At 38.2% G+C, this 24436-nt stretch overlaps 1 protein-coding gene across 1 annotated transcript; it reads right to left on the reverse strand.

Annotated features, from left to right (window-relative positions):
- Positions 1–9781: 9781 nt before the first annotated feature.
- Positions 9782–24208, reverse strand: Pm20d2 (peptidase M20 domain containing 2). Its single transcript, XM_020173707.2, has 7 exons — positions 23687–24208; positions 21566–21714; positions 21318–21460; positions 20593–20747; positions 18334–18469; positions 15825–15932; positions 9782–15559 (listed from the first exon to the last, which is right to left on the reverse strand). Exons 1-7 carry the CDS (start codon positions 24140–24142, stop codon positions 15405–15407), a joined length of 1302 nt encoding a protein of 433 aa, XP_020029296.1. The 5' UTR covers positions 24143–24208; the 3' UTR covers positions 9782–15404.
- Between the last annotated feature and the right edge of the window lie 228 nt (positions 24209–24436).

A 24436-nucleotide genomic window follows, 5' to 3' on the forward strand; every position in this document is an offset into this window, starting at 1 on the left:
TCAACAAAAAAATGTTGGGGGTAGGGGGACATAATTCATCCCATAACAGATGCCTGAGAAACTATCCATTTGCACAGTAGTACATCTACTGCATCTAGAGATGTTTCCTCTTGACCTGTACAACATATTGTTTTTAAAAAGCTTATTAACATTAATAGCCACACTAATGATTGTCAGGAATAAATTATTAAGTTCATATTAAACTTCTTTGTTACCTCTTCTAGCAATTAGAGCTTTACGAGCATCTAAAAACATTGTTTAAGATAATTTTCATGCTAATGTTTTCTTGAGGCAGCATTTTGCTTCCAAACATATGTAATTCAGAGAGCTCCGTAATATGGCTTTGTGAGAACCCAAATACAAAGCAATTCTCTCTTTTCTGATGGGTAGATAATTTTGGAGAAAACCTCATCCCATCTGCGGGCAACGACAGTACTTAATAAACTTTTACTGGTAGACACAGGAAAATTTGGTTAATAATATTTTCTTGTTGATAGGCAAGTGCCAAATGGCCATAGTGAATAAATTTTTTAAAGATTTAAAATCAAAGGGATTTCTGGATTCTGAGGGTCTCCCATCATGGTTACATATGATGAGGACATAATGGTGTGCAGAAGTATTAGCCAGCAGAGAACTAGGGTTTTAGTCAAACCACATTTTTTTTTTCTTAGTAAAAGTAACAGTAAAGTTTATTAGGAGAGGAAGAGGGGGAGAAAAGAGAGGGAAGTATTTCCTGTTCCTCATGCAGGAAACAGGAGCAAAGACTCCTCAAACCACCTTTTGCTTACTGGCAATAGTTTCTTCCTGTGTAATATATTCCTAATCAATAGTCTTTAGATTATTCATAATTCATATTTTATAGAGAAGTTTGGTGATGTTAGACTTGAGAGAGAATGTTTTATGCTACTAATGATGAAAACTAACATTTTAAACTCAGTTTTACAAAAAGCACTTGATACTCACTGTCCCATTCAAACTTGAATGAGATTGAGAAAAGCTGACTGACAGATAGATAACAAGCTTAGTCAGTGAAGGACTCCTAATCCAATGTCTATTCACTTTATTACAGATAATAGATAAGAACTGGACATGCAGGGCACATGCTGTCCTGTCCCAGCTACTCCAGAGATGGAGGGAGAAGGATCAAGGTTTAAGGCCAACCCAGGCAAAGTTATTACAAAACCCTATCTCAGAAACAAACTAAAGCAAAAGGACTGTCCCTGAGCTCAAACTCCAGTACCTCAAAAAAAAAAAAAAAATGAAGAAGGACTGGGATTTGGCCTAGCGAGCAGGGCCCTGAGTTCAGTCCCCAGTATTGGGGGAATAAATTGGATAAGTCAACAGTCAAACACAATACCTAAGCATAAAGAAATATTCGTAAGGAATGTCACCTTCTTGTTCACTCACTAAGTAATACTGAGTATTTATTATATAACTAGACAATGTTCTAGACTGGTGTTTCTTAAACTTCTGTGCTGAAGGTCCAGTTTACTTTTTTTAAATTTCCAAGCCATCAGTTTTTTTGGATGAGTTTTTGACAGTGCAGTCCCTGACGTACTCCAGCCTTGTACCTGCATTCTACCTCTAGGAACCTGAACTTGTGAGTTTCAATCACGGAGCCCACTACTGTGTGTGTGTGGATGCAACCACAACAATTACAGAATCTATGTACAGAATGTACAATTTCATTTTGAAATTATTAAGAAACAAATGCATTGTAACAACTACATTTCAGGGGTTGCTATATATGGGAAGTTCTGGTGCCTATAGTAGTGAGTACATAACGGATGCACACATCAAGAATTTTAGAGGAATACCAGTTAGCTCACATGAGCATTATCATAATTCTCAAAATGAGCGGATGCTCTAAGTTTTCAGTTCCATTTTCTAAATTTACTTTTAATCTATTTTCTTTCAATTATTTCTAGTAGGAGTACCTTTGTGTGAAAGAAGACAAGTTTACTCTTCTTGAGAACAAAGTATTTCGTAAGTGCCCACTGGTTTACTTAAAAAATAATTTATATACTGGAGAATTTAGTGGATTCTTCAAGCAGCATTTATAACCAGTACACACTTGGATGCTATTGTGAAAAACATGCTTGGGGCTGGGGGTGTGGCCCAAGTAGTAGAGTACCTGCCTAGCAAGTCCAAGGCTCTGAGTTCAAACTCCAGAACTGCCAAAAACAACCACCACCAAAAAACAAAACAAAACAACAAAAACACAACAACAACAAAAATCAAGTGTTTGTAGGGGACCTGACTGGCAAGCAGACATTGACCATGAGAACTGATGAGGTAACTGTGTCTCCTCGAGAATCAAATCCTGCTGAAGTGAGATTAACTTAAGAGGTGTTCAACTATCCAACTATACTTTGCATCTATAATAGGAAGCAGAAAACGAAGAAGTTTTTAGTCTTTCCATTTTTCATGATTTGCAAATGTCCATCTTCTGTTTAAAAGAGTGTACTTTGTACCAAAGGCCTCAACCTTCAAATACAGAAACCTCTCATTTCATAATGCACTGAAGAATGCACACTAAGAGACTTGGACTAAGAAGCTAATGAAGTAAAAGAATAAAATTAAGTAAAATCTCTCAATGAAAATCTTAAACCTAGTTGAGAAAGATAAAACAAACAAGCAAGCAAACAAACAAATAAAAACCTTCCATTTTTCAGGCCTGATGAGAGTTACATATAATTCTAATGACTGCAGGATAAAACAGAGATAATATCTTTAAGTCTTAAACCCCAATATCACAAAACAAAACAAAACAAATCTTTAAGCCTATCTAATGCTCAGTGGTTTGACTGGTATGCTCATTTGAATCATTGCTGTGGCATTTTGTAGATTATACTCTCATGTATCTATCCAAATTTTGTGATTCTTCAATAAATAAAAGCCCTTTTAACCTTTTATAGGTCTAGTTTATTCTGACAAGTAAAAATAAGACAGATTGGACTGGTGGCACAAGTGGTAAAGTACCTGCCTAGCAAGTGTAAGGCCCTGAGTTTAATCCTCAGGACCACCAAAAAATACATAAAAATAAAAAAGATGGAAAAAAAAAAGCAAAACACTCCAAATTCCAACCATTTCCTTTGATTTAAAATTTTGACTTTCCAAAAGTGATCATTAACACTGGGGGGAAAACCTACTAAACCAAGATAAAAGGTAATGGCAACAAATATAAAATATAATCTTAATTTTTTTGGCAGTACTGGGGTTTTAACTCAGGGCCTCACACTTGCTAGGAAGGTGCTTTACCACTTGAATCATATCACCAGTCCTTATAATCTTGAATTTAACATTTATTTGTTTGTTGCCTAGGGCCTCATACATACTAGGCAATTGCTCTACCACTGGGCTGCATCCCCAGCTCTTAAATTTAATTTTTTGTTGCAATGTAGAACTTAGATGAATGTAATTGCAAAGCACTGTCCCTAAAAATGATGGGTTCCAAAGAGAAAAGAACATTTTACAGGTTGAAAAGTCAATGGAAATATTTAGGTAATGACTAAATAGAGGCAAAGTTTGCTTTAGGAAATTTTACTGGCTATGGTGCCAAGATCTCCCCTTACAAAGACCTAATTTTAAATTTCATTCAGAACTCCATTTGTAATTTTCCAGGGGTTTCTCCCTCTCGTAGGCCTTCGACTGAAAAGCAATCAACTTTTATTGCCCAATTTAATGGTATTCCCAGAGAGACTGTTCAAGCATGATGAGAAAAAAAATGCTCTCTGAAAATTTCTCAATCTTCATCAAAAATTGGCATGATTTTCATGCTATGCATTGCACATAACTATCCTTATTGAAAAATCAATTTTAATGTCAGGGCTTCTCTTCAAAATACTACCACAACAACTCAATAAAATATGAAGCTAGCTATATTGTTGCTGGCTTTGCCCTTCCCCAGAGTTAAGTTTTCATGAAATGGTCCTTAGTTGTGAAAAATGGTAAGATTATACCCAAATGTATCTGGTCCCTTCACCTAAAAATTAAAGATTGAAATACAGCAATCTGAACCATTTTCCCATTTTGTTGTACTGTTCCACAACAGGATTTAATTCCATGGCATTTCTCAAGTTGGATTTCCACTTTTGTGTCATCACTGCGCCTGTGTCTTTTGTTTGTGTGTGTGTGTGTTTACTTTTGTTTATTGAGACAGTGTCTCACTAGTGGCCTCCACTCTCTGCTGAGTTTTCTTTCATTCTTATGGTGATGGGAATGGAATCCAGGGCCTTGCAAATGCTAGGCAAGCACTCTCACTGAGGTCCATCCCCTGCCCTTATGCACCTAAGTTTAATTTGGAGAAATACAATTAGATCCTTGTAACTTAAAGTAGCTCCAGAGTAGCGCTGCATTACCTAGGGATGAACACAATTCCAAAACATAGGAGAAAAGCAGAATCTCAGATCTGCTCAATGAGAACCTGTGATTTACAAGATATTCCAGAGTGATTTCAATGCGCATTCAAGTGAGCCAAGCTCTGAACTAGGTTTTCAGAATCATACACCTGAGTATCACTCACAAAGAGTGCATGCCACATTTAAACATTCGACAACATACTCAATATTGAGTGCTTACGACGCATGCCAGGCACTGAGGTAAGAGCTATAGCTGATTTAGTAACCTCAAAGAAGTTGCTAAAGAACCCCTCTAAAGTGTGCAGCACCAAACCCAGTGTAAAAATGCAAAGAAATGCTTGTTCAGGAGCATCTTTTGGTGGTACTGGGGTTTGAACTCAGAGCTTCAAACTTGCTAGGCAGGTGCTCTGTCACTTGAGCCATGATGTCCCCCCCAGTCCAGGAATATTTTTAAAATAATCCTCCACCACAAAGCTCAGTCAGGTTAAAATTTTTTTTTTAATTCTGATTACTTGGGATTAAAGTGCTGATTTGAGAGATGGATTTCTTTCTGCTTTCCTCCCCACCCCCTTTTTGTGGAGGGAAGAATTGTTTGTAAAATTCAACTTACAAAAAGCAGAAAAAATTCATTCAAAATCCTAATAGCCAGCAGCAACCAGTATTATTTCTCTTTTTATCTACAGATTTTTACATAGCTGCTGTCATATTTTATGTACTAATTGAAGTTGGTTCTATTTTTCCACTACATTTCCCATGATATTTTGCAGCCATTAAAATCATTACATACTACAGATGTACAGGTCAATCTTTTCCCAATACTGTTTTTTGTTTTCATTGCTGTTTTGAGATAAGATCTTGCCAGGTAGCCCAGGCTGGCCTCCAACTTGCGATCCTCCTGCCTCTGACTTTGCTGCCCAATTGCTGGAATTATAGACACTGACCATTACACTCAGCCTTTTCCCTAAGATTGGATAAAAATAGAATTGTGGAAGGCTGGGTGCTGGTGGCTCACACCTTTAATCCTAAATAACTCAGGAGGCAGAGATCAGGGGAATCAAGGTTTGAAGTCAGTCCTGGGCAAATGGTTCACAAGACCCTATCTCGAAAAAACCCATCACAAAAAAAGGGCTGGTGGAGTGGCTCAAGTGGTAGAGTGCCTGCCTAGCAAGCATGAAGCCCTGAGTTCAAACTCCAATGCCACCAAATTAAAAAAAAAAAAGGATTTTGATGAGTACTCTAAGGTATATATTCTTGTCACTCTAGACTATTTCTTTACATTAACAATGAATGTATAGATGTTGAAATCTATATTCTTTTTTTGTTACAATAGTGTAATTCTAGGTTCCTCGCTTTCCAAGACTCTAATAACAGAAATGCATATTAAATCATAATTTAGTGATACAGTTGTCTCCTAGTATCCATTAGGGATTGGTCTAAGAACCAATTTGGGGGGCTCTGAGACACCCCAAAATTCAAATATTTGAAATTTGTCCCTAAGTCCAAAGATGCTCATCCCTTATGCAATATGGCATAGTATTTTGTCTGCAAATGACTTATACACTTTCTCCTGTGTACCTTGTCACCCCTAGATTACCTAGAGGTAATACCTAACACAATGTAAATGACATATAGCTGTTATACGATATTGTTTAGGGAATAATGACCAGAAAAATGTACATGTTCACCACAAATGTGTTTCTTCCTGATTAGTTTTGATTCAAAGTTGACTGAATCCATACATGTAGAACCTATGAATATGGAAGGCCAAATATATTTGATAATAAGCAACAATAACCAATTCAAACTATCTTAAGAAAGAAACAGAAGGGAGCAGAATAAAGGGAAGTACTGCTAGGCCTTGTGAAAACTGGGAAGATCTCACATTAGCTTCTCTTTCTAGGCAGTATAGCATCTCTCTTCACTTCTTGCTATGTGACTGCATCATGCTATCAAGATCGTCCTCTGCTCGTACATGCTCTGCTCCAAGCTTATTGACCTCATACTTCCAGGGCTTGGGGTTAGGGATGTAGCTCAATGGAGGTGCTTGCCTAGTATAGCATGTACAAGGATTTGGGATTGACTCCTAGCACTACAAAGAAAAAAAAAAAAAAAAGCAGAAAGCTTCTTCAGTCAGTCAAGAGGACGGCAAGTTCAAGGCCAGCCTAAGCTATGTAAGAGACCTGTCTCAAAAAACAAGGATTTGGATACAGCTCAGGGGTAGAGAGCTTGTTAAGGACAAAGCTCTGGGTTCAATCCTCAGTATTGCCAAACAAATAAAGAACTACAGGGCTCATCAAAATGACCTGTCTCAATTCTAAATTTACAGGAGAGCTAATGCCAAACACCTCTCCACCTATATTAATATAGACTTGCAAAAGTGCACAGAGCAGGTTACTGGCCCTTCAGGAAACTTGAAGAAATTAGTAACCAGAGCCAGGCTGAATTTTCCTGCTAGTCTACCCTGAGTGCAACAATGGCCAGAACCAGAGGGATCCTTTAGAGTGAGGATCAAGTGGCAGAGCAACTGCCTAGCAAGGGCAAGGCCCTGAGTTCAAACTCCAGTACCACCAAAATAATAATACAAATTCAGTGAGCAGTTCAACGTTAAGACACACTTTTGAAATATACAGAAAATGTTTCTTTGGCGATGTGGGTAGACAGCCCAAGATGTAGTATTAAAAGTAGTAAATATGGTTGTGACATGGAGGTAAGTGAAAACAAGCTTTCTCATTATTTTATTAGCTTATACTAATTAAATGAAATAATGGGTTCCATTGTGACATTGCCATACATGTATGTATTGTATTTTGATCATATCCACCCTCACCCCTATTATCCGCTTTTGTCTCTCCTCCGTCCCTCTGATCTCCTTCCTCTTCTCAAATAGTTCCTCTTGTACTTTTATGTCTTTTTCCTTTTTTTAAATCTGGATTCTGTAAATGAGAGAAAACACGCACTATGTCTGGATCTTAACATGATGATCACCAGCGCCATTCTTCTTCCTGCAGAATTTTGTTTTTCCTTGTGGCTGAATACTCCTCCACTGTGTATATATGCCATATTGAAAACAAGGACCCACCTAGCCCTGTGCCTTTGTGCAAGCTACTTCTTTTGTCTTCCCAAGCAAAAGCATTTGCCAGCCTGGCAAAAGCTTGCTTAGTTGCTAGTTCTCTCACCTCAGATCCTTCCCTAATTTACTTTTCCTATCCTATGCATTCTCAAAGTGCTTTCTTCATGCTTCTATTATAGGTTTATTATACTGCATTGTAAATAATTATGAGTTACATGTTTTCATGTCTATAGATCAGAAGCTAACCTAGAGAGCCCCGAGGGCAGGAAAAAGTGGGTTAAGCTGTGCCTCTCCAGTGCCCAGACCTGGAAGATGCGCAGTATTGTTTTTCAAATGAACAACAATGTAGGTATTTTTTATAATCTTTGTTTCCATTGAGTAGACATTGTTGTGGCCATTGATGAATTCAATTTATTTTTTTAAGATTATGTGGGTAAAAGCTGGATGTTTATGCAGGACTATAATAAGTACACTTATATCTGAAGATAAAGACAATTATTTTTTAAATGAAGGGATTAGCTTTCCATCACTATGACAAAATGCCTGAAATAATCAACTTAAGAAGGGAAAAGGTTTATTTTGGTTCATAGTTTTAATCTGGGATGGCGTGGCTCTCTTACTTGGGTCTGTGAGCACAGAACATCACATTGGGAGCACGTGGAGGTCTATTTATCTTATAGCAATCAGGAAGCAGAAGAGACAGGCAGGAAGGGACCAAGGTCCCAATATCCCATTCAAAGGCATGCCCCAGTGGTTTAACTTCCTCTGAAGGGGTTCTACTTCCTAAAGGGTCCATCATTTCCCAATAGTGCTACAGGATGGTGACCAAACCTTAAATGCACGGGCCTTTGAGTCCTACTCCAAATCCAAACTATAGCAAGTTTGTTAGTCAAATTATCTTTATTGTCATTGTAGGATAAGATATTTGTGCTTTGTAAGAAGTTTCTAAGCTTTTATAGTTTTTTTTATACTAGATTGCCTAAATTCTTTTTTGACCAACCTTGGATGGATAGACAAAAGAAATCGTACTTAGGTTGCAAGTTAGAAAGTAGAGAGGAGGTGCTGGCCATGGTGGTACAGGCATACAATCCCAGCACTCAGGAAGCTAGAGCAGAGGATGACAGTGAGAGGCCAGTCCGGGTTGCACAGCAAGACCCTGTCTCACCGCCCACCCATCCAAAAAAAGTGGCAGAGGACAGGTAGGGTAGTAGCAATATCAAAAGTTGGGGAACATGAACTCAAAGCTGCTTTGCAGAAAATACCTAAAGACAAAAATCCAACAGAATCCTCATTGCAATCTCTTCTGCCTAGGACTTTCTCACACTCACACTCGTAGAGACACACTTTAAACAAGTGACCTCCTCTTAACACAAGCCACCTAAGTGGGTTTTGTCACCTGGGACATATGAGCAGGGACAAAAAGCCTTCCAAAAGCTTTTCCAAAGCCTGTTCACCAAACAGCTGCTATAAAGAACTGCTCCATCTCTGAGGAAACATTGCAGCTAAACAGTAATTCAGCACACAGCACACCTTTCAGAGTAATGGGGCTAAAGGTTTAGGTTTCAACTGCACTGGAGTTCACCGCTTCAAAGGGGGCCTTCTATCCTGTTTTCAACTCACCATTTACAGGCAAGGGCTACTTAGGTTCACATCAACAACTCTTTTAAGGTTCTTGTATTGTAACATGCGGTCATTCTTAGAAGAATGTGTTAGGTCAGATGAATGCTGTGAGGCAACTGCCAATCCTGATCTGTATCATTTACAGGCAGTAACCTTGCATGCACTTAGAAAGTTCAGCATATTTTGAATAAACTAAGCTGGAAAAAATGCAGGTTTTTTAAATTGCTTTCTGTTCTCTTGGACTAAACAACAACCAGAACACTGTGTCAGTGATTTGTAATTTGACAAATAGATAAAAACTTAAACTATCAGCCAGGCATGGTGGCTGGTGCACCCCTGTGATCCTACCATTTGGGAGGTGGGAGCAGGAGGCAAGCCTTGGCTACATAGTAGGATCCTGTGTCAAAAAAGTAAAATAAGTAAAAATTAAAAAAAAAATTTGGACTCTATGAAAATTCAAATTCAATGCTATATGTACCTAACTCGTACCATGTAAGACCACCATATTTTCACTTCTGAGACTAGTAAAACATTCATTTAAACAGGACTTTATTCCTTTAAAATTCTAAGAATAATATATGACAGTTACACTAAGTAAAAAAGAAAAGCAACAGCTACAATTCTGATAAACTGATTCTAAAATGTGTAGCCTACCATAGGTATTGGGTAGTTGTGCTTTGTCTTCATGTATTTTCATATCGTCATGTCACTAAAAATAAGACAACTGCTATTCGATAAACACGTTTATTAACATTTTAGATTTTTCATACACTTTAACATGTATCTATTAAAAATATTATAAAAATGATTATAATCTGATGGCAACAGGAACCGCTTTCTTGAAAATATTAACTCCTAACATATCAAAACACAACACCCTCAATTATGTAACTCAACTACAAAATGCTGGCTGAACATCAGTAAAAAATAAAGTAGCTTATCATAACTTTCAGCCTTATAAAATTGCTAGCTGGAACAAAGACAAACCTTGCTATACACTGAAAATTTACTCTGATATTTTGAAGCCTAATTTGCTTCAGGTAAAAAGTCAAAAACAAATAAACCACAAAACCCATCAGAAAAGAAAGAACTTTTCTTAAAAGAAAGAACCCACCATAAAAAGAGACAATGATTCTTTAAAAAATAAAAAAACAAAACTTTTCACATCAATTTCTTCTGTTCAAATGACTAAAATGACTCAAGTATTTTAAAATATTTTAGAAACACTTCCTCAAAAATTTCCAAGACAGCAGCTTTCAGATGTTCCCTTCTCAATCTCAGTGTGGTTCAAATGAGGTAACTCTCCTGAGAATTTACCACGAGCCAAAGTTATTTTGAGCATGGACTTAGAAACAGACACTTCCCAGTAAATGCCATCCAACTCAAATGTGACATTTTAACAGTTAAAATATCAACATAACAATCAATAAATACCTTTGTGAGATAGTGGGAAATCAAAAAATTTTAAGTTTACCCAAGTATTCATTCATTAAAACATGAGATGTCTAGTTTGTTCTAAATTCCCTAACATTTATGAATATTACAGAGAGAAGCAATGGAAAGGGAAAAATTTCCTGCATAGTTAATACAGAGAATTTGTTAAGACTAAAAAGCAATACAAAAAATTTAAAAGGCAAGCTAAATATTAGCTATACTCAGTCTTATACAGCATGTAACAACTTAGTAGTTAGTAGTACATGTTGAACATCCCTAATCTGAAAATCTGAAATTCAAAATGCTCCAAAAGCCAGAAGTATTTGAGTGACAACGTGACACAAGTAGGTAATTTCACACCTGACCTCATGTAACAGGTCACAGTCAAAATTAAGGCTACAAGGTATAAATGAAACACAAAGGAGTTGTGCTTAGACTTGGGTTCTGTCTTAAGAGATCTCATTATGTAAATGCAAATATTTTCTTTTTTTTTTTTTAAATCCCAAGTCCAAAATACTTCTGGTCCCAAGCATTTCAGGTAAGGAATACTCAAACTATAACACATTAATTTACATTATACATTTTATCTGAGGAAAAGACTTTCACTACAATGAGCGAGTAACGAAAAGATTCTAAAAGCATGAAATAAGCACTTATTATAAAAACAGACACCTAGGTGGACTAGCAGGTCCACCTATACCTCTAGTTTAGATCAGAAAGTAATTTAGTATTATAAAATCTTGTAATTTTAAACTTTGCACTAAGTCACCCTAGCCTTTTTAAAAACTGAATTTTGTTTTCTTGTAGGCTGAAGCGAAGTAATATTAAATGTCTTTCCTACTCCAGGATGTACAAGAGATAGCTACAATCACAAAATGAAAACATTATCTGTGATTATGATCTGTCCACAAAGCTATTTTAAAATTCCAAGCAAGAATGCAGTATCTACTTATTCAAAAAGTACTGAATATTCATAAATAAGCTGTAATTCTGGATACTGTAAGAATTTAAAAGCACCCACACATGTGCGTTTTAAGGCACTGAGTTCAAATATACAGTCTAGTGAAGGAAATAGATAATCATGGAAACTGTAATGTGATAATAAAATGTCATTAAACTTATACTGGAAGAAAACTTAGTTGTCCCTTTCCAAAACAATATATAAAATTCTAAATTTAAAAGTCTTGTTGACTTTCTTTAAAAAAAAAAAAGGCATCCATCTTTCAAGAATAAAGAACTAAAAGTGAGCACAATGGTGTACAACTATAATCCCAGCTACAGGGGCGGCTGAAGCAGGAGGATCAAGTTTGAGGATAGCCTGGGCAACATAGCAAGAACCTATATCAAAAAACAAAACAAACAAGCAAAAAGAGCAAGAATAAAGAGATAAATAGAACCCTCACCTAAAAGTGACACTGTTTGCATATCATCTAGCACTTCCCTCTTTACATTCCAAAATTCTTACAAATTCAAAACAAAATGTGAAGACCAACCAATAATGGTAATTTAAACTAAATATTTATTAAAAATTTAGCACGGCCATTTAGGAAACCTTTGAAGTATGAGGGTAAAGAAATTAACTCAGTCTCCCAAATTAAAATAGCATAAAGAAGATCAGCTGTACGTGGTTCCTCAGGACATGGGAACTGACTCCAGAATTTGTGTCTTTTTATACTAGTGAGTGTAATCCAGCTCAATTAACTCACTGGTAGATAAAAGGTAAAAAGGTGGAAGGTTGAGGCAGGAGGATGGCAAGTTCCAGGCCAGCCTGGAATACTTGGCAAGACCCTGTCTCAAAAAACAAAACAAAAGGTAAAAAGTGACTTAAAAGATCTGAATTATATTAAATAACAAAGAAAAATAATGTAAAATGTCAGGGTAAGACTGAAAAAAACCTTATTGATTTTAGAACTCCAGTTCTCAATGTCTCTTTTGACATGATAAATCTGCCAAAACTTTTTTAATTAAAAGAGATATAAAGTATTACAGAAACTCAAAAGTGGCCCAAAACTTGGTGGTATATCAATATTAGTTTCCTACACTGGGATGTTGCACACAGCACTGGCACAGGTTACACCAGCTACAACAACGCATTTTGCTTTTTCATGCAATGTTTATCAGAATGCAGTGAGCCAGCAACAACAGAGCGCTAACTTTGAATTTTCTCTTATTTTGCAGAACTGGGGACTGAGCTCAGGGTCTCCAGTCTATTTTTAGAAAGAAAATTAATCACATACAAAATAAACACTTTGTATGAGTAACAATTTACCTACAACACTTCAAAAAAGAGGGGATATGTCAGCTAACAATCACTGCTCTAGAACTTTACCAAGGTTTTAGAAAACGAAACCCTGTTCTACACCTGGAATGTGGCTCGGTGGTAGAGGGCGTGCTTAGCATGTAAGACCCTAGGTTCAATTCCCAGCACCACAAACAAAAAACAACTATTCCTTAGGATGCAATATGTTTAAAACTTGTATTTGCAAAATTTATAAAATATTTAGGAAGCTAATTCTGTTTATATAAGCCAGGTGTTTCTGACACATCTAACTCTTAGTCTGACGTTTTTATTGATGCCCTTCCCTCTATAGAAAATATACATCAACCAAAACTATTTAGGTTATAAGTAATCAAAGTGTGGCATGGAGTATCAAGTTCTAAATGCTATGAAAAGCTGGAAGACTGCATAGAGGGAAGTCTTAGGACAACAGGGTAGCTGTACCCAGAGTGAGTACTTGCTAAAAGGAAACAGCAAACTTTTGGTTAGGACAAACAGCAAAGGAATGCTAATACAATAAATAGTCAAGGTCAATGTGTCAGGACATCACCATCTAATTCCCTTTCTTGGTGTTTCCAATGCAGAAGCTTGAAGCTTTATCCCAGACCTGATGGGATGATGTAAACCAAAGGGAAAGAGGTGCCATTGCGCTATTACACAGAATAAGGATAGGCGAACTTTTTATAAAGGGCCAGACAATAAATGTTTTAGGTTTTAGGTCTCATCATCCAGTTTATTGTTTTTGAGGTCTTTTTTTTAAAGACCTCATTTTACATTTTAAAAATGTAACAACTATTCTTAGCACACAGACTGTATTTAAAAAAAAAAAAGACTATCAAATCAGGACATAGTCTACAGATTCTGATACAAAAGAAAAGCAATCCTCAATGATAAGCCCTCCCAAACACAGCCCTTCTCTTGCAACTTGAACTTCAGATAGAACAAGAAGAGGTTGAAATGACTGCAAGAAGTAATCTAATCTATCCTTCCAAATGGCTGGTGGCTCACAGGAGTTGGTGGGCCCAATAGGAGTTGCTGACACCAGACACCAAATGCATTTTCCTTTCCTTATTCTTCCATTTCTGGGATGCCTAGGCAAATCTGAGGACATCCTTTAAAATAAAACATACTGATGCCTTTACTATTTTCAGAGCATAGAAGTTTATTTTACCAGCTACTTCTCCATATACTCTGTATCATGTTCAAGAAACCCACCCTAAAATAAGAATGAGAAATTATAGTAATTTTTAATTATTTCTAGGCTAGCATGAGGTTTAAAGAGGCTTAGAATTCTGTGCAGTCAGGACAACCACGCTGGCTTCTAAGCAGAAGTTGGAGCAGGTTGTCAGACAGCAGGGGCCAGTGAAGGACACTGGAGATCAGAGGGCCCAAAAGAGCCTGGCCCTGGCTACTCAAGTCCTCCTGTAACATCTAGGTCCACCACACAGTATCTTACAGAGTCCAGTCAGCACTGCCAGTCTATATTAGTTTTTCCTATTACTGCAACATTGAATTGGGAATTACTTTTATGCCACACCTCAGATTAATTACATGTAAATAAAGAACATTCTCCTTTTTCTTCAAATGGTAAAACTAAAGCTTATTAGTACCTGAGATTATAGTTGGTTCCCACAAGCACTTCTGAGTAAAAGCCTACTCTTATTATAAATGAAGACAATTTCTAAACCAAAACAGATATAGTCAGGTACTTAAAAACAAATTTTCCCTCAATTTAGAACTTGAACTTTGAAACCCGTTTTTTGTTGTTGTTGTTGGTACTGGGGCTTGAACTCAGGGTCTTGCACAAGCTAGACAGGCACTCTACCACTTGAGCCAAACCCCAGCCTTTTTCACTTTCAGTTATTTTTCAAATGCTGCTTTTGTGCTCAACCTGGCCTGGAACGAGGTCTTCCTATTTATGTTTCCCATGTTGCAGGGATGACAGACACATGCCACTGCAACCAGCTTTTTTATGGGTTGAGATGGAGTCTCATGCACTTTTTGCCCAGGCTGGCCTTGAGCTGCAATCCTCCAGATCTTGACCTCCAAAGTAGCTAGGATTACACATGAGTCACTGTAGCAGAAACCCCTCTGAGAAAATGTTAACCACGCTGTACCAAAAAAACTTAAGTTTCGTGAGTGTCAATTTCAGGTTTGAAAACTGTTGGACCTTTAAATATATACTTATACAACATATAAACCTATAAAATATTTTCAGTGAGAAATCATGTGTCATCCAGCTTGTTTAAGAAAATGGCATCACATACCAATTCCTGAAAACATCACAATTCCAGAGTATAGACTTGCAAAGTTTTTCATTTTATATATGACTTAATGTGCTTTCTTCATCCTGTCCTCTGTCCTCACTTATCAGGTAATAAAAATTTGACTCCTTTGAGATTGAAAACCAAGCATGCTTTCTTTCATTAAAAAAGGTTAAATAGGGAGAAATGACCCAAACATTGTATGCACATATAAATTAAAAAAAAAAAAGTTAAATAAAACAGGGCTGGCAGAGTGGCTCAAGCAATAGAAGGCCTGCCCTGAGTTCAAACCCGAATGCTGCCAAAAAAAAAAAAAAAAAAAAATTAAATAAAAATCATTTCTTTAATGATTCATAAATGACTCCTACGATCTTCTTTTATTCTACCTCATTTAAAAACTGTTCTTCTTGAAGTTTCAATTTAAAGTCCTCTCTGATTCTTTGCAGCAACTCTGGCTTAAAAATAACATCCAGTGCAGTCATTGCCAGAGCTTTGGCCGCCCGCAAAGTGTAAAACTGAGCTTCTTGTGAACCTAAAAGGTAGAGAAAACAAAACATTTCCACATGTATAAAAATTTTATTAATTTGTCAGGTTACCCCTCAAGATCTAAACCGCCTTTTCCAACTGCCCATCACAATGTAGCATTTTCTGGTGTGATGCTGATGAAATGAGAGGCTAAACTACATAGTCAGAAAGGCAGCTATCACTGGGGATACAGAGAGAGAGAGGGAGGAAGGGAGAGAGAGAAAGAGGGAGAGAGCAGAGCACGTGCCAAAATATTCATGTCTAACACTTACCTGCAGCTTCAGTATATTGTTCTGTATGATTCAAGGCATTAGACCCAATGTAAAAATACGGATGAATTCCAGGAACCACAAAAGTAACATTTCCAAAATCAGTAGATCCTTGGAACACACAGAAAAAAGTATATGTGGTTAAATACTTTTGAAGTATTTAATACTGATTATGAGGAAGTCATAACCAGTATCTTGTAGCTGGTTACAGTTCTCTGTGCTGTTACACACAGGGCAGTGAACTTCCTGGACAGTTGTCCACATGCTAGGGCCTTCACTGCCCCACTTCCACCTCCACCAGTATCCACAGCTCTCACAAAGGACTGCCCAGACCTGCCTTGCTCAACCCCATGACTATTCTTACTCATCCTCCAGTAGCACTCCACTGTTAGCTGTTCCCTTCGTCTCTTCTGTGAATTCTGATGGCCCTTCCTCTGTCTCTCCTGAGGTACAGACTTTATCTGACCATAAAATAAGTTACCTGAGACTCAGTTGGACATCCTTTCCACTTCTTACTCATTTTTTTTCAAGCTTTTGTCCAAGCATACTGCTTCAAATTATCAAGAACTCTACTGTATAGCTATCCTTCTCTCAACCAGCAAAAACCCTTGCTCCTTCCTATTATTGCTTATACTCTCTCTACAACAAAATTAGAAATAAGGGCAAGATAGTTTCTGCTGGGTATTGAGGGGGTGGGTGGTAAGGGGGGGGGGGGAGAAATGACCCAAGCCTTGTACACACATATGAATAATAAAAGAAAAAAAAAAGAACTGTAAATTTATTCTTAGTCTCTCCTAATCTTCTAAATTTATTGTTTTTTACGACACAGTGAAAACTTTATTCTTTAAGTTCACCTTCTTCTGTTGGGGACTGTAAAATTTGTACTACATAATGACATTAATTAGACAAAGCCTAAGTTTCTAAGTTTATACATCCAATTGCTAACCTGCCTTCTTGGATGTCTTCACATGGATCAAACTTAACATATTCAAAGTCAAATTCATGTGCTTCCTGTTCTTCTGCCCCACCCCACTTATCAACGATACCTCCCAAATACCTCAAAATCTTTTCTCATCACCATCACCAATACCTGTTACCTGATCTATGCTATCAGTGCCTCCTGTCTGAACTAATATAATAGCCTCCTAATTGATCTAACAGCATCTGCTCTATTTACCAATATTTTTTCAGTCTTTTTTTTGTGTGTGTGTTTGTGTGTATGTGTTACTAGGAATTAAACCCAGTACTTCTCTCAAGGATTTCTTTTAAAAATCTTTCTTATGGACTGGAGGTGTGGCTCAAGCAATAGAGTGCCTGCTTTGTAAAAACAAAGCCCTCAGTTCAAACTCCAGCCTCACAAACACACACAAAAAAGTAATAAAAATCTTTCTTTTCCATGTTTACACCCACTCTTTCTATTTTCCTTTAAGGCAACTTTTTAAAAAAAGGACAGTTTTCCTTTGCTACCTCTACTACCTCACCATTCACTGCAGTGGGTAAAGAAGTGACATCTAGCATCTGTCCCACCAGCCTTCAATTATTTCCTTACAGACCAACCTTGAGTTTCTAACTGCCAGTCCAATGAACACCAGACCACACTTACCATAGTACTACAGCATCTGACATGATTCATTCCTCCTTCCTTTCTAGAAATTCTCTACTGTCTTGGCTTCTATGACTTCACTCTCTCCTGATTACCTACTTTCTCTGACCACTCTCTGTCTCCTTCTCTTGATCCTTTCTTTGCCTATTTCCTAAATGTTTCTTCTCCATCTATATACTTGGACAACCATATTTACATGCTTGTCTCAAATTACCTTCCATACACTTACAAATTCTAAATTTCCAACCTAGATGTCTTTGGGGGTTGCAGATTCAACAGGCTACTGAACAGCTCCATGTAGGGATCCTATAAGCAGCCAAATTTAACATGTTAATAATTTATACCCATCCATCCAACTCCAAACTGCTTTTCTCTTAAAGTTCTTATCCCAATGAATGACACTGATCCCCCTCATTTTCATTTTTCAGTCCTTTCAGGTCTATTTCATCAATACTTGTTATCATATTTCAGGAGATAATCTTGAATTTCACAAATGCTATAAGTAACATGCTCATAAAGGGGAAAAACCTAAAATAACCCCAAATATGATTATTTAAGTTCTAATAGCTATCTATTACTCCTCAGAATCTGAAAATGCCTCCCCAGATTACTAAATACTTAGCAACCTGCTTATTGTGATCACCAAGAATGAATTAAAACTCTATTTTCCATCTTAGTAGCTTATTTACTTAGTAACTTAGACGAAGAAGTAGGCTGGTGATTTCTAAAAACAAGTCTGCTAATTTGACATTCTATAGTCACTGAAGAATCCATTAGTTTCTTTCCCCTAACCATTAGTTTGTGAAAATTAAAACATGAGCAGTACCTCTTTACCTCCAAACCATTTAATCAAAGAGGCACTGCATTTCCCTTCCTCAAACAGCTCAATAGATAACAGAACTTAAGTACCTGAAGGGCCATTCAACATTGCATCTTCTGAAATGAACTCTATTCCCAGCCTTTTTCCATTCTCCATATAAGCCTTCCACAGGCTCTTGTTGGGAAGAACATTATAATAATCATGTGTGTCACCTTTAATTTCTACCTAATAAAAAATCAAAGCAAATTTTGAAATCAGTAACTCAAATTCATTAATTTCAAAGTAGTGACAGTTTTCTAACAGAAACATTTTTGAGAAGGGGCACTCTCCCTCCAATGCAAACTCTCTCAAACCTCTTACCTTAAAAAAAAAAAGGAGTTGTTTATAAAGGTATTTTTGTTATATACGCATCAAACTGCACAATGGCATCAAACCTTATACTGGCCAGCAAGTGAACTTCAGTTACTTAAAAAAGGGTGTGGGGAAACCAAAGAAATTCCCATTTTACTATCATCAACTCCAAGTAATTGTGACGCCAGTGGTCCAAAAATTGCACCCTGATGAACACTGCTCTTGAGTTCATTCTTCAAAAGAAGGAAATTAAGCATCACTGACATTCAACATACAAACTCAAACTGACCCTGACACCACTGCCTGGCCTGAAAGGCACCCTGAGAAAGATAGAAACTTCACAGCAAGAGAGCTGACAATGGTCCTCATGCATTAATTTAAGTGTCTGAAGACACAGAAGCAGTGTATCGGTGCCCAGTTAAGTGGATTTACAGATTTAGTTTTGATTAAATCAGAATGGGCAATGTTCCCTCACATGAAATACCAAACGTTAGCAAAAGCTTGTCATAGCATAGCAGAGTGCACATTTCTTCCATTCTTGGCAACATCTAAGGGAGGAACAATGACAACCCAATGAGTGAGCCAAAATACAATTCAATCATTGAAAGACAACTTATATACAGATTTAAGTCCAAAAATAAACTTTATTTTAAGGGGATATTGTACACTTTGAGATATTAAATAATGATAATAGTTATGTATGCATTTTGTAAGTATTTATAGTTATAAATAAGTAAAGGCATAAATGCTTAGTTTTATACTCCCTAAGCAATGGAACTTTTACAGTTATATGTTAAATCTATACCTACCTTTGCTAATGCACGCATAGGAGGATGTGTCCTTGTGCCTACATTTATCCACGTACGTATGTATCTAGTTCTACAACACGAGAGGAGTATTTATATTCTTGTCTTTGCTGACCACGTTCCCTGATTGAGAGCTCTTGCTCTGTCCATTACATACCTGAAAGTACGATCATCCTTCAAAGCTCAATTCAGGTCTACAGTCTTCCATGAAACCTTCCTCTTAACAGCTCCAGACCACTGCTTGCCTTCTTCAGATCCTTCCTGACACCTACCATCCACACTACTCTTAGCATAAGCGCACAGTCTGAGAATTACTTCTACTGTGAAACATTGCTACTATGTGACTAAATCATACATCACTAGACTAAGAAGGGCAGAAAAAATGTACATATGTATAAAGGCTAGGCTCTAAACTCTTCACAAACATTACCTCACTTAACTCTTACAAGTACCGTAAGATACACTATTATCCCTACTCTTCAACTGAGAAAATGGAAGCTCATGGATACTAAATAATGCTCTTAAACGCTACAGAATTAGCAAGACAGAAAGGCACAGGTCAAAATCTTCTCTCTCCAACTAGCCGATGCCCAAGATTATTATTTTATGTAATTCTAAAACTCATCCCACTTTGCGCCACCTGTAATACTTCAATGTTACTGAATCTATAGTTCAAATCAACAAAACCTCTTGACTACCACCTGCATCAATTTTAACTTCCATTTCAGCAAGCCATGTATTTATTTATATCACTACTTCACCAAAAATAGCTTCTGCAGATTTTGTCATAAGGTCCTCTTTATAGGAGCTATCTAAAGCAATTCTAAAAGCTTAACTCTGCCAAGAAGGGAGGACATAAATTTGCAAAAAGGCAGGGATTCTAGTACAGCAGTATCCAAATTACTCTAATTATGGTGTTAATAAGATAACCTGTAGTCTTCCCTATTGCAGACAATGAGTAAAATATGTAAGAATTAAAGGCCTTCTTTCACTTATTCAACCAATTCATTCCGCATATTTAAGACACTGCCAGTGAGGACAAGCCTCTGGGAAAGACTCCCCTGCATAGCACCAAAACCAACCAAAACTCATCATTAAATGGAAAAGATGCAAGTTAAGTTTCAATCTAACAATGTAAACAGCCCAGCCCACATATAACTCTGATTATAATTAACTCTGAAAAGTTCTTACTGTGCACCCTGTTGCCAAAGCTGCAGCTCTGAAGCAGTCTTCTGCCTTTTTGGTCAAAACTCGAAGCTCTTTCATTGAGGGTGCACGGAAGTAATAGATTAATTCAGAATAAGAGGGAATGATATTGGGCTTTACACCACCATTTTTTATTATACCTATAAAAGAACCAGATTACTAGAATTGAGCTTGGTGATCATTTAAGCTTAAACACTCCTATAAAGTTTTTCAGCCAATATGTACATAAAGAAAAATAATTTAAACTTATTGCCTTCACTGATACAGATCAAAGATTCTTAAAATGTTGTACAATGCAAGTTTCCATAGAGGTGATATTTCTCATTTAATAGGAAAATAAAAATAACTTCTATATGTACTTTATTCTAAGGAATCTATATAATTTTAACAAATTACTGGGCTGGTGGTATGGCTCAAGTGGTAGAGGGTTTGCCTAGCAATTGTGATGACCTTAGTTCAAATCCCAGTACTTAAAAAATCGTTTGTTATTAAAAGATAACTCCATTTATCTACAATAAATATAACTATCTTCCTATTTACATATAAACATCTTAGTTATCCTGTTAAATGAATTTCTGAAAATTCATTTTAAAAAATTTAAAACATACATACACTACTTCCAATTTTAAAAAAAATACTAAATATCAAGTAATTCTATTGTACTGAAATATCAAGCACCATCTATCATGCAGAGTATCTGAGACTAGTACCATGGACTCTCCAGGCTGGCTTCATTTGCTGTCGTAACACAGACACATTGCTGTAAGCGAGAACGGCAGCATCTAAGGCGTTCACTCCTTCCCAGGGGTAGGCAGCAGCGTGAGACGCTTTTCCATAGTATTTCACAGTCACACTAGGAAACACACACAAATCACTGGAAATTGCTTTCTTTACTATTACTAAAAGTTCTCTACAGTCTGTTGTCCACTAGAAGCTTATCTTTAGTTTGATTACTTACTCATGTTCTGCTACATCCAGTAGATAAGCAGCATCCTCTTGGGATGGATGGGCCATAAAAACAACATCGAGGTTTTTAAAAGCGCCTGCTTCAATTAAATCAATTTTGCCACCACCCTCTTCTTCTGCAGGGGTTCCCAGGACAATTACCTACAAAGAAATACCTGCATCAGAGAAAAAGAATGACAAAAAGTCCTAGTAGGAAAACATCAAACAGGTTCTTTTACATACATATTCACAATCTACAGTGACGTCCTTAAGCTATGAAGAAGGTTTTGTCCTATGATACTTAGACAGTGGGCATAAATATATGGTGCTAAATTAATCACAAAATTTTAATTTACATTGTTATATTAATTTGAGCAAAGTATATGCTAGAGACACTATAGGAAACCTTCCCCATTTTATAACTCATTTTTATTTAATTAATAGCAAAGGCAAAAAGTTGAATACTACATACTTAAGTTCTTCAAACTTTGTTAAGGACATATTTGTTAAAGCTTCTTCATGGCCAAGCCTTTTACTAGGCAAATAATTATTTATAAGCATCTTATTGGTAAGGAACTTTCAAGTGACTTGCTAGTTAGCCTCACAACAACCCTGTGAGGTAGGTGAGTGATCACATGTCATTTTAGGGAGGGTGGTTTTGATGAGTAGAGTGAAGTGGTCTGAACCAGGTCACAGAGCCAGTCTTCAGGCAGAGCTGGATTATCTCAGATGAATGTCCTGACTTTCAGGTCTCAACTCTGCTTCCTTACTGAGTTACCTACTTAAAAGAAGTCTTAACTCATTCATTTTTTATGAAGAATATTAGACAAATCTTAATACCATGGTTAGAAACAGCCAACTATTACACAAACTTACTAATTCGATTCCACCAGTTCAACCAGGCAGATTTATTGGTCACCAAACACCTAATTAAACAAAAGAAAACTTTACAGAATAAACATTTCACTTTGATATTTAAGCTTAATTTCTTCAAGCAATTTTAAAAAGCAATGAAAAATTATCTACAAACAACTACTTTACTTTCATGATCATTTTACTTTCATGATCATGTATAAAAGTGCAATGAAATGGGAGGGTGGGGGTCTTGGCTTGCAAAGGGAATCACAACTTCAATTCCATTAAGACAGATAACCTTGCTAACTGAGAAGAAGCATTTGAAATTATTAATTGATGTATTTCTCAAAGTCCAGCTTTCTTCAGAAAAGGTATAAGGCACCCAAACTCTTAAGCTGCTCTTTACCCTTGATCTTTGACTTACTAAATCTAGTGGGTGCTGACTACTCAGAACCTTTCATAGGCCTGGGTTAGAGCTAAATCTCTAGGGTTTTATGCATAGGCAAGGACCATCCTGTTCCCCCAAACAAAAACAAACCCCCAGAGGCACAAGAGAGAAGGTAGCTAGAGGGAAAGTCACAAGAGATGGAACTGTTCAAGGTTTCTTGGGACTGGAGGTGTAGCTCAAGTGGCAGAGCACCTGTTTTGCAAATGCAAAGCCCCGAGTTCAAACCCCAGTCTCACCAAAAAAAGAAAAAAATGTTACTGACAACAACAACAACAAAATGCACTGATGAATATTAAAACATTTGTATTCCCCTTAATCTGAGTGCTGATGATTTAATCTTAATTCACAGAATAAAGAACATACCATCTGGAAAAACAGACCAACACAAGATTACACTTTCCTATGATAAACATAAACGACATCCCCCAGTTGAAAGAGCCAAGATTACTTCTCAGACTTGTGAAATAAAGATTAAGACTTAAGAATGAACTCATCCAGGAAGTAGATGTCTACAGGATTCCTCATTATGCGTACACTTGGTTCCCACTTCTGACATTTGTCTATGCAAACATCAGGTACGCTTCTGACTCCCAGACACAAGTTTATTAAAAGCAGTTGCAGGCTTCCTCCAGAGACCACACAACCTCGCCAGCACGCTGCAGTTGCCTCAGTTTCCAAAACTGACCCGTAACGTCAACCAGTCCTGAGCTGCGTGCAGTGCTAAGGGAAGCTGTTTGCAGGTGCAGCTGGGGAAACAGCTGCAGCGCGTCGGTCCCGCCCTCGGGCTGGGCGAGGCCGCGGCGGCGCGCGGTGCCCCCGGTGCCCGCTCACCTTCACGGGCGGAGGCGGCCGGGACAGGCCCTCCAGGGCCCCGCGCACGCCCAGCGCGGCCGCCGCCCCGACCTCGGCGATAAGGTTGTGGCCGCAGGCGTGGCCGAGGCCGGGCAGCGCGTCGTACTCGCAGAGAAAGCCCAGGTGCAGCGCGGCGCCGTGCGCCCGCGGCCCCGGCGGCTCCCACTCGGCGCGGAAGGCCGTGGGCAGCCCGTAGTGCGGCTGCACCGCCCAGGACGCGACCGGCGGCTCGCGCTCGAAGAAGCGCGTCAGCTCGCCGTGCGCGTGGTGCTCCTCGTAGGCCAGCTCCGGCTCGCTCCAGATGGCGCGGCTCAGGGCGCCCAGCCGCTCGGCCGCCAGGTCGATGCACTCGGCCGCGCGCAGCTTCAGCAGCTCCAGCTCCGGGACGGCCTCGCACACGCCCCGCTCCGCGAGCCGCGGTTCTCCGGGCCCCATCGCGACTCCGACTGTGCGCTGGCTTTGCCGGACACAGCCCGCCGCGTCAACGCACGCGCTCGCACTCGCGCTCGCGCCCGCCGGGCTCCCCGAGATCCGCCCCTCCCCGCCCCCCGCGCGGGCGCGCGCTGTCCCTCTGCGCCCCCGCGCGCACTCGGAGCGGCCCAGAGGGCGGGGCCAGTCTCGTGTTCGGACCTGGGGCAGCAGGCTCCAGAATGCGCTGAACATGGCTTTGAGAAATCCCCCGCTCTTTCCTAGCAATAGGAATAAAAGTGGTCCAAGGTTTTCAGTGCC

The sequence above is a fragment of the Castor canadensis genome, chromosome 1 (assembly GCF_047511655.1).
Source record: "Castor canadensis chromosome 1, mCasCan1.hap1v2, whole genome shotgun sequence".
Lineage (NCBI taxonomy): Eukaryota > Metazoa > Chordata > Mammalia > Rodentia > Castoridae > Castor > Castor canadensis.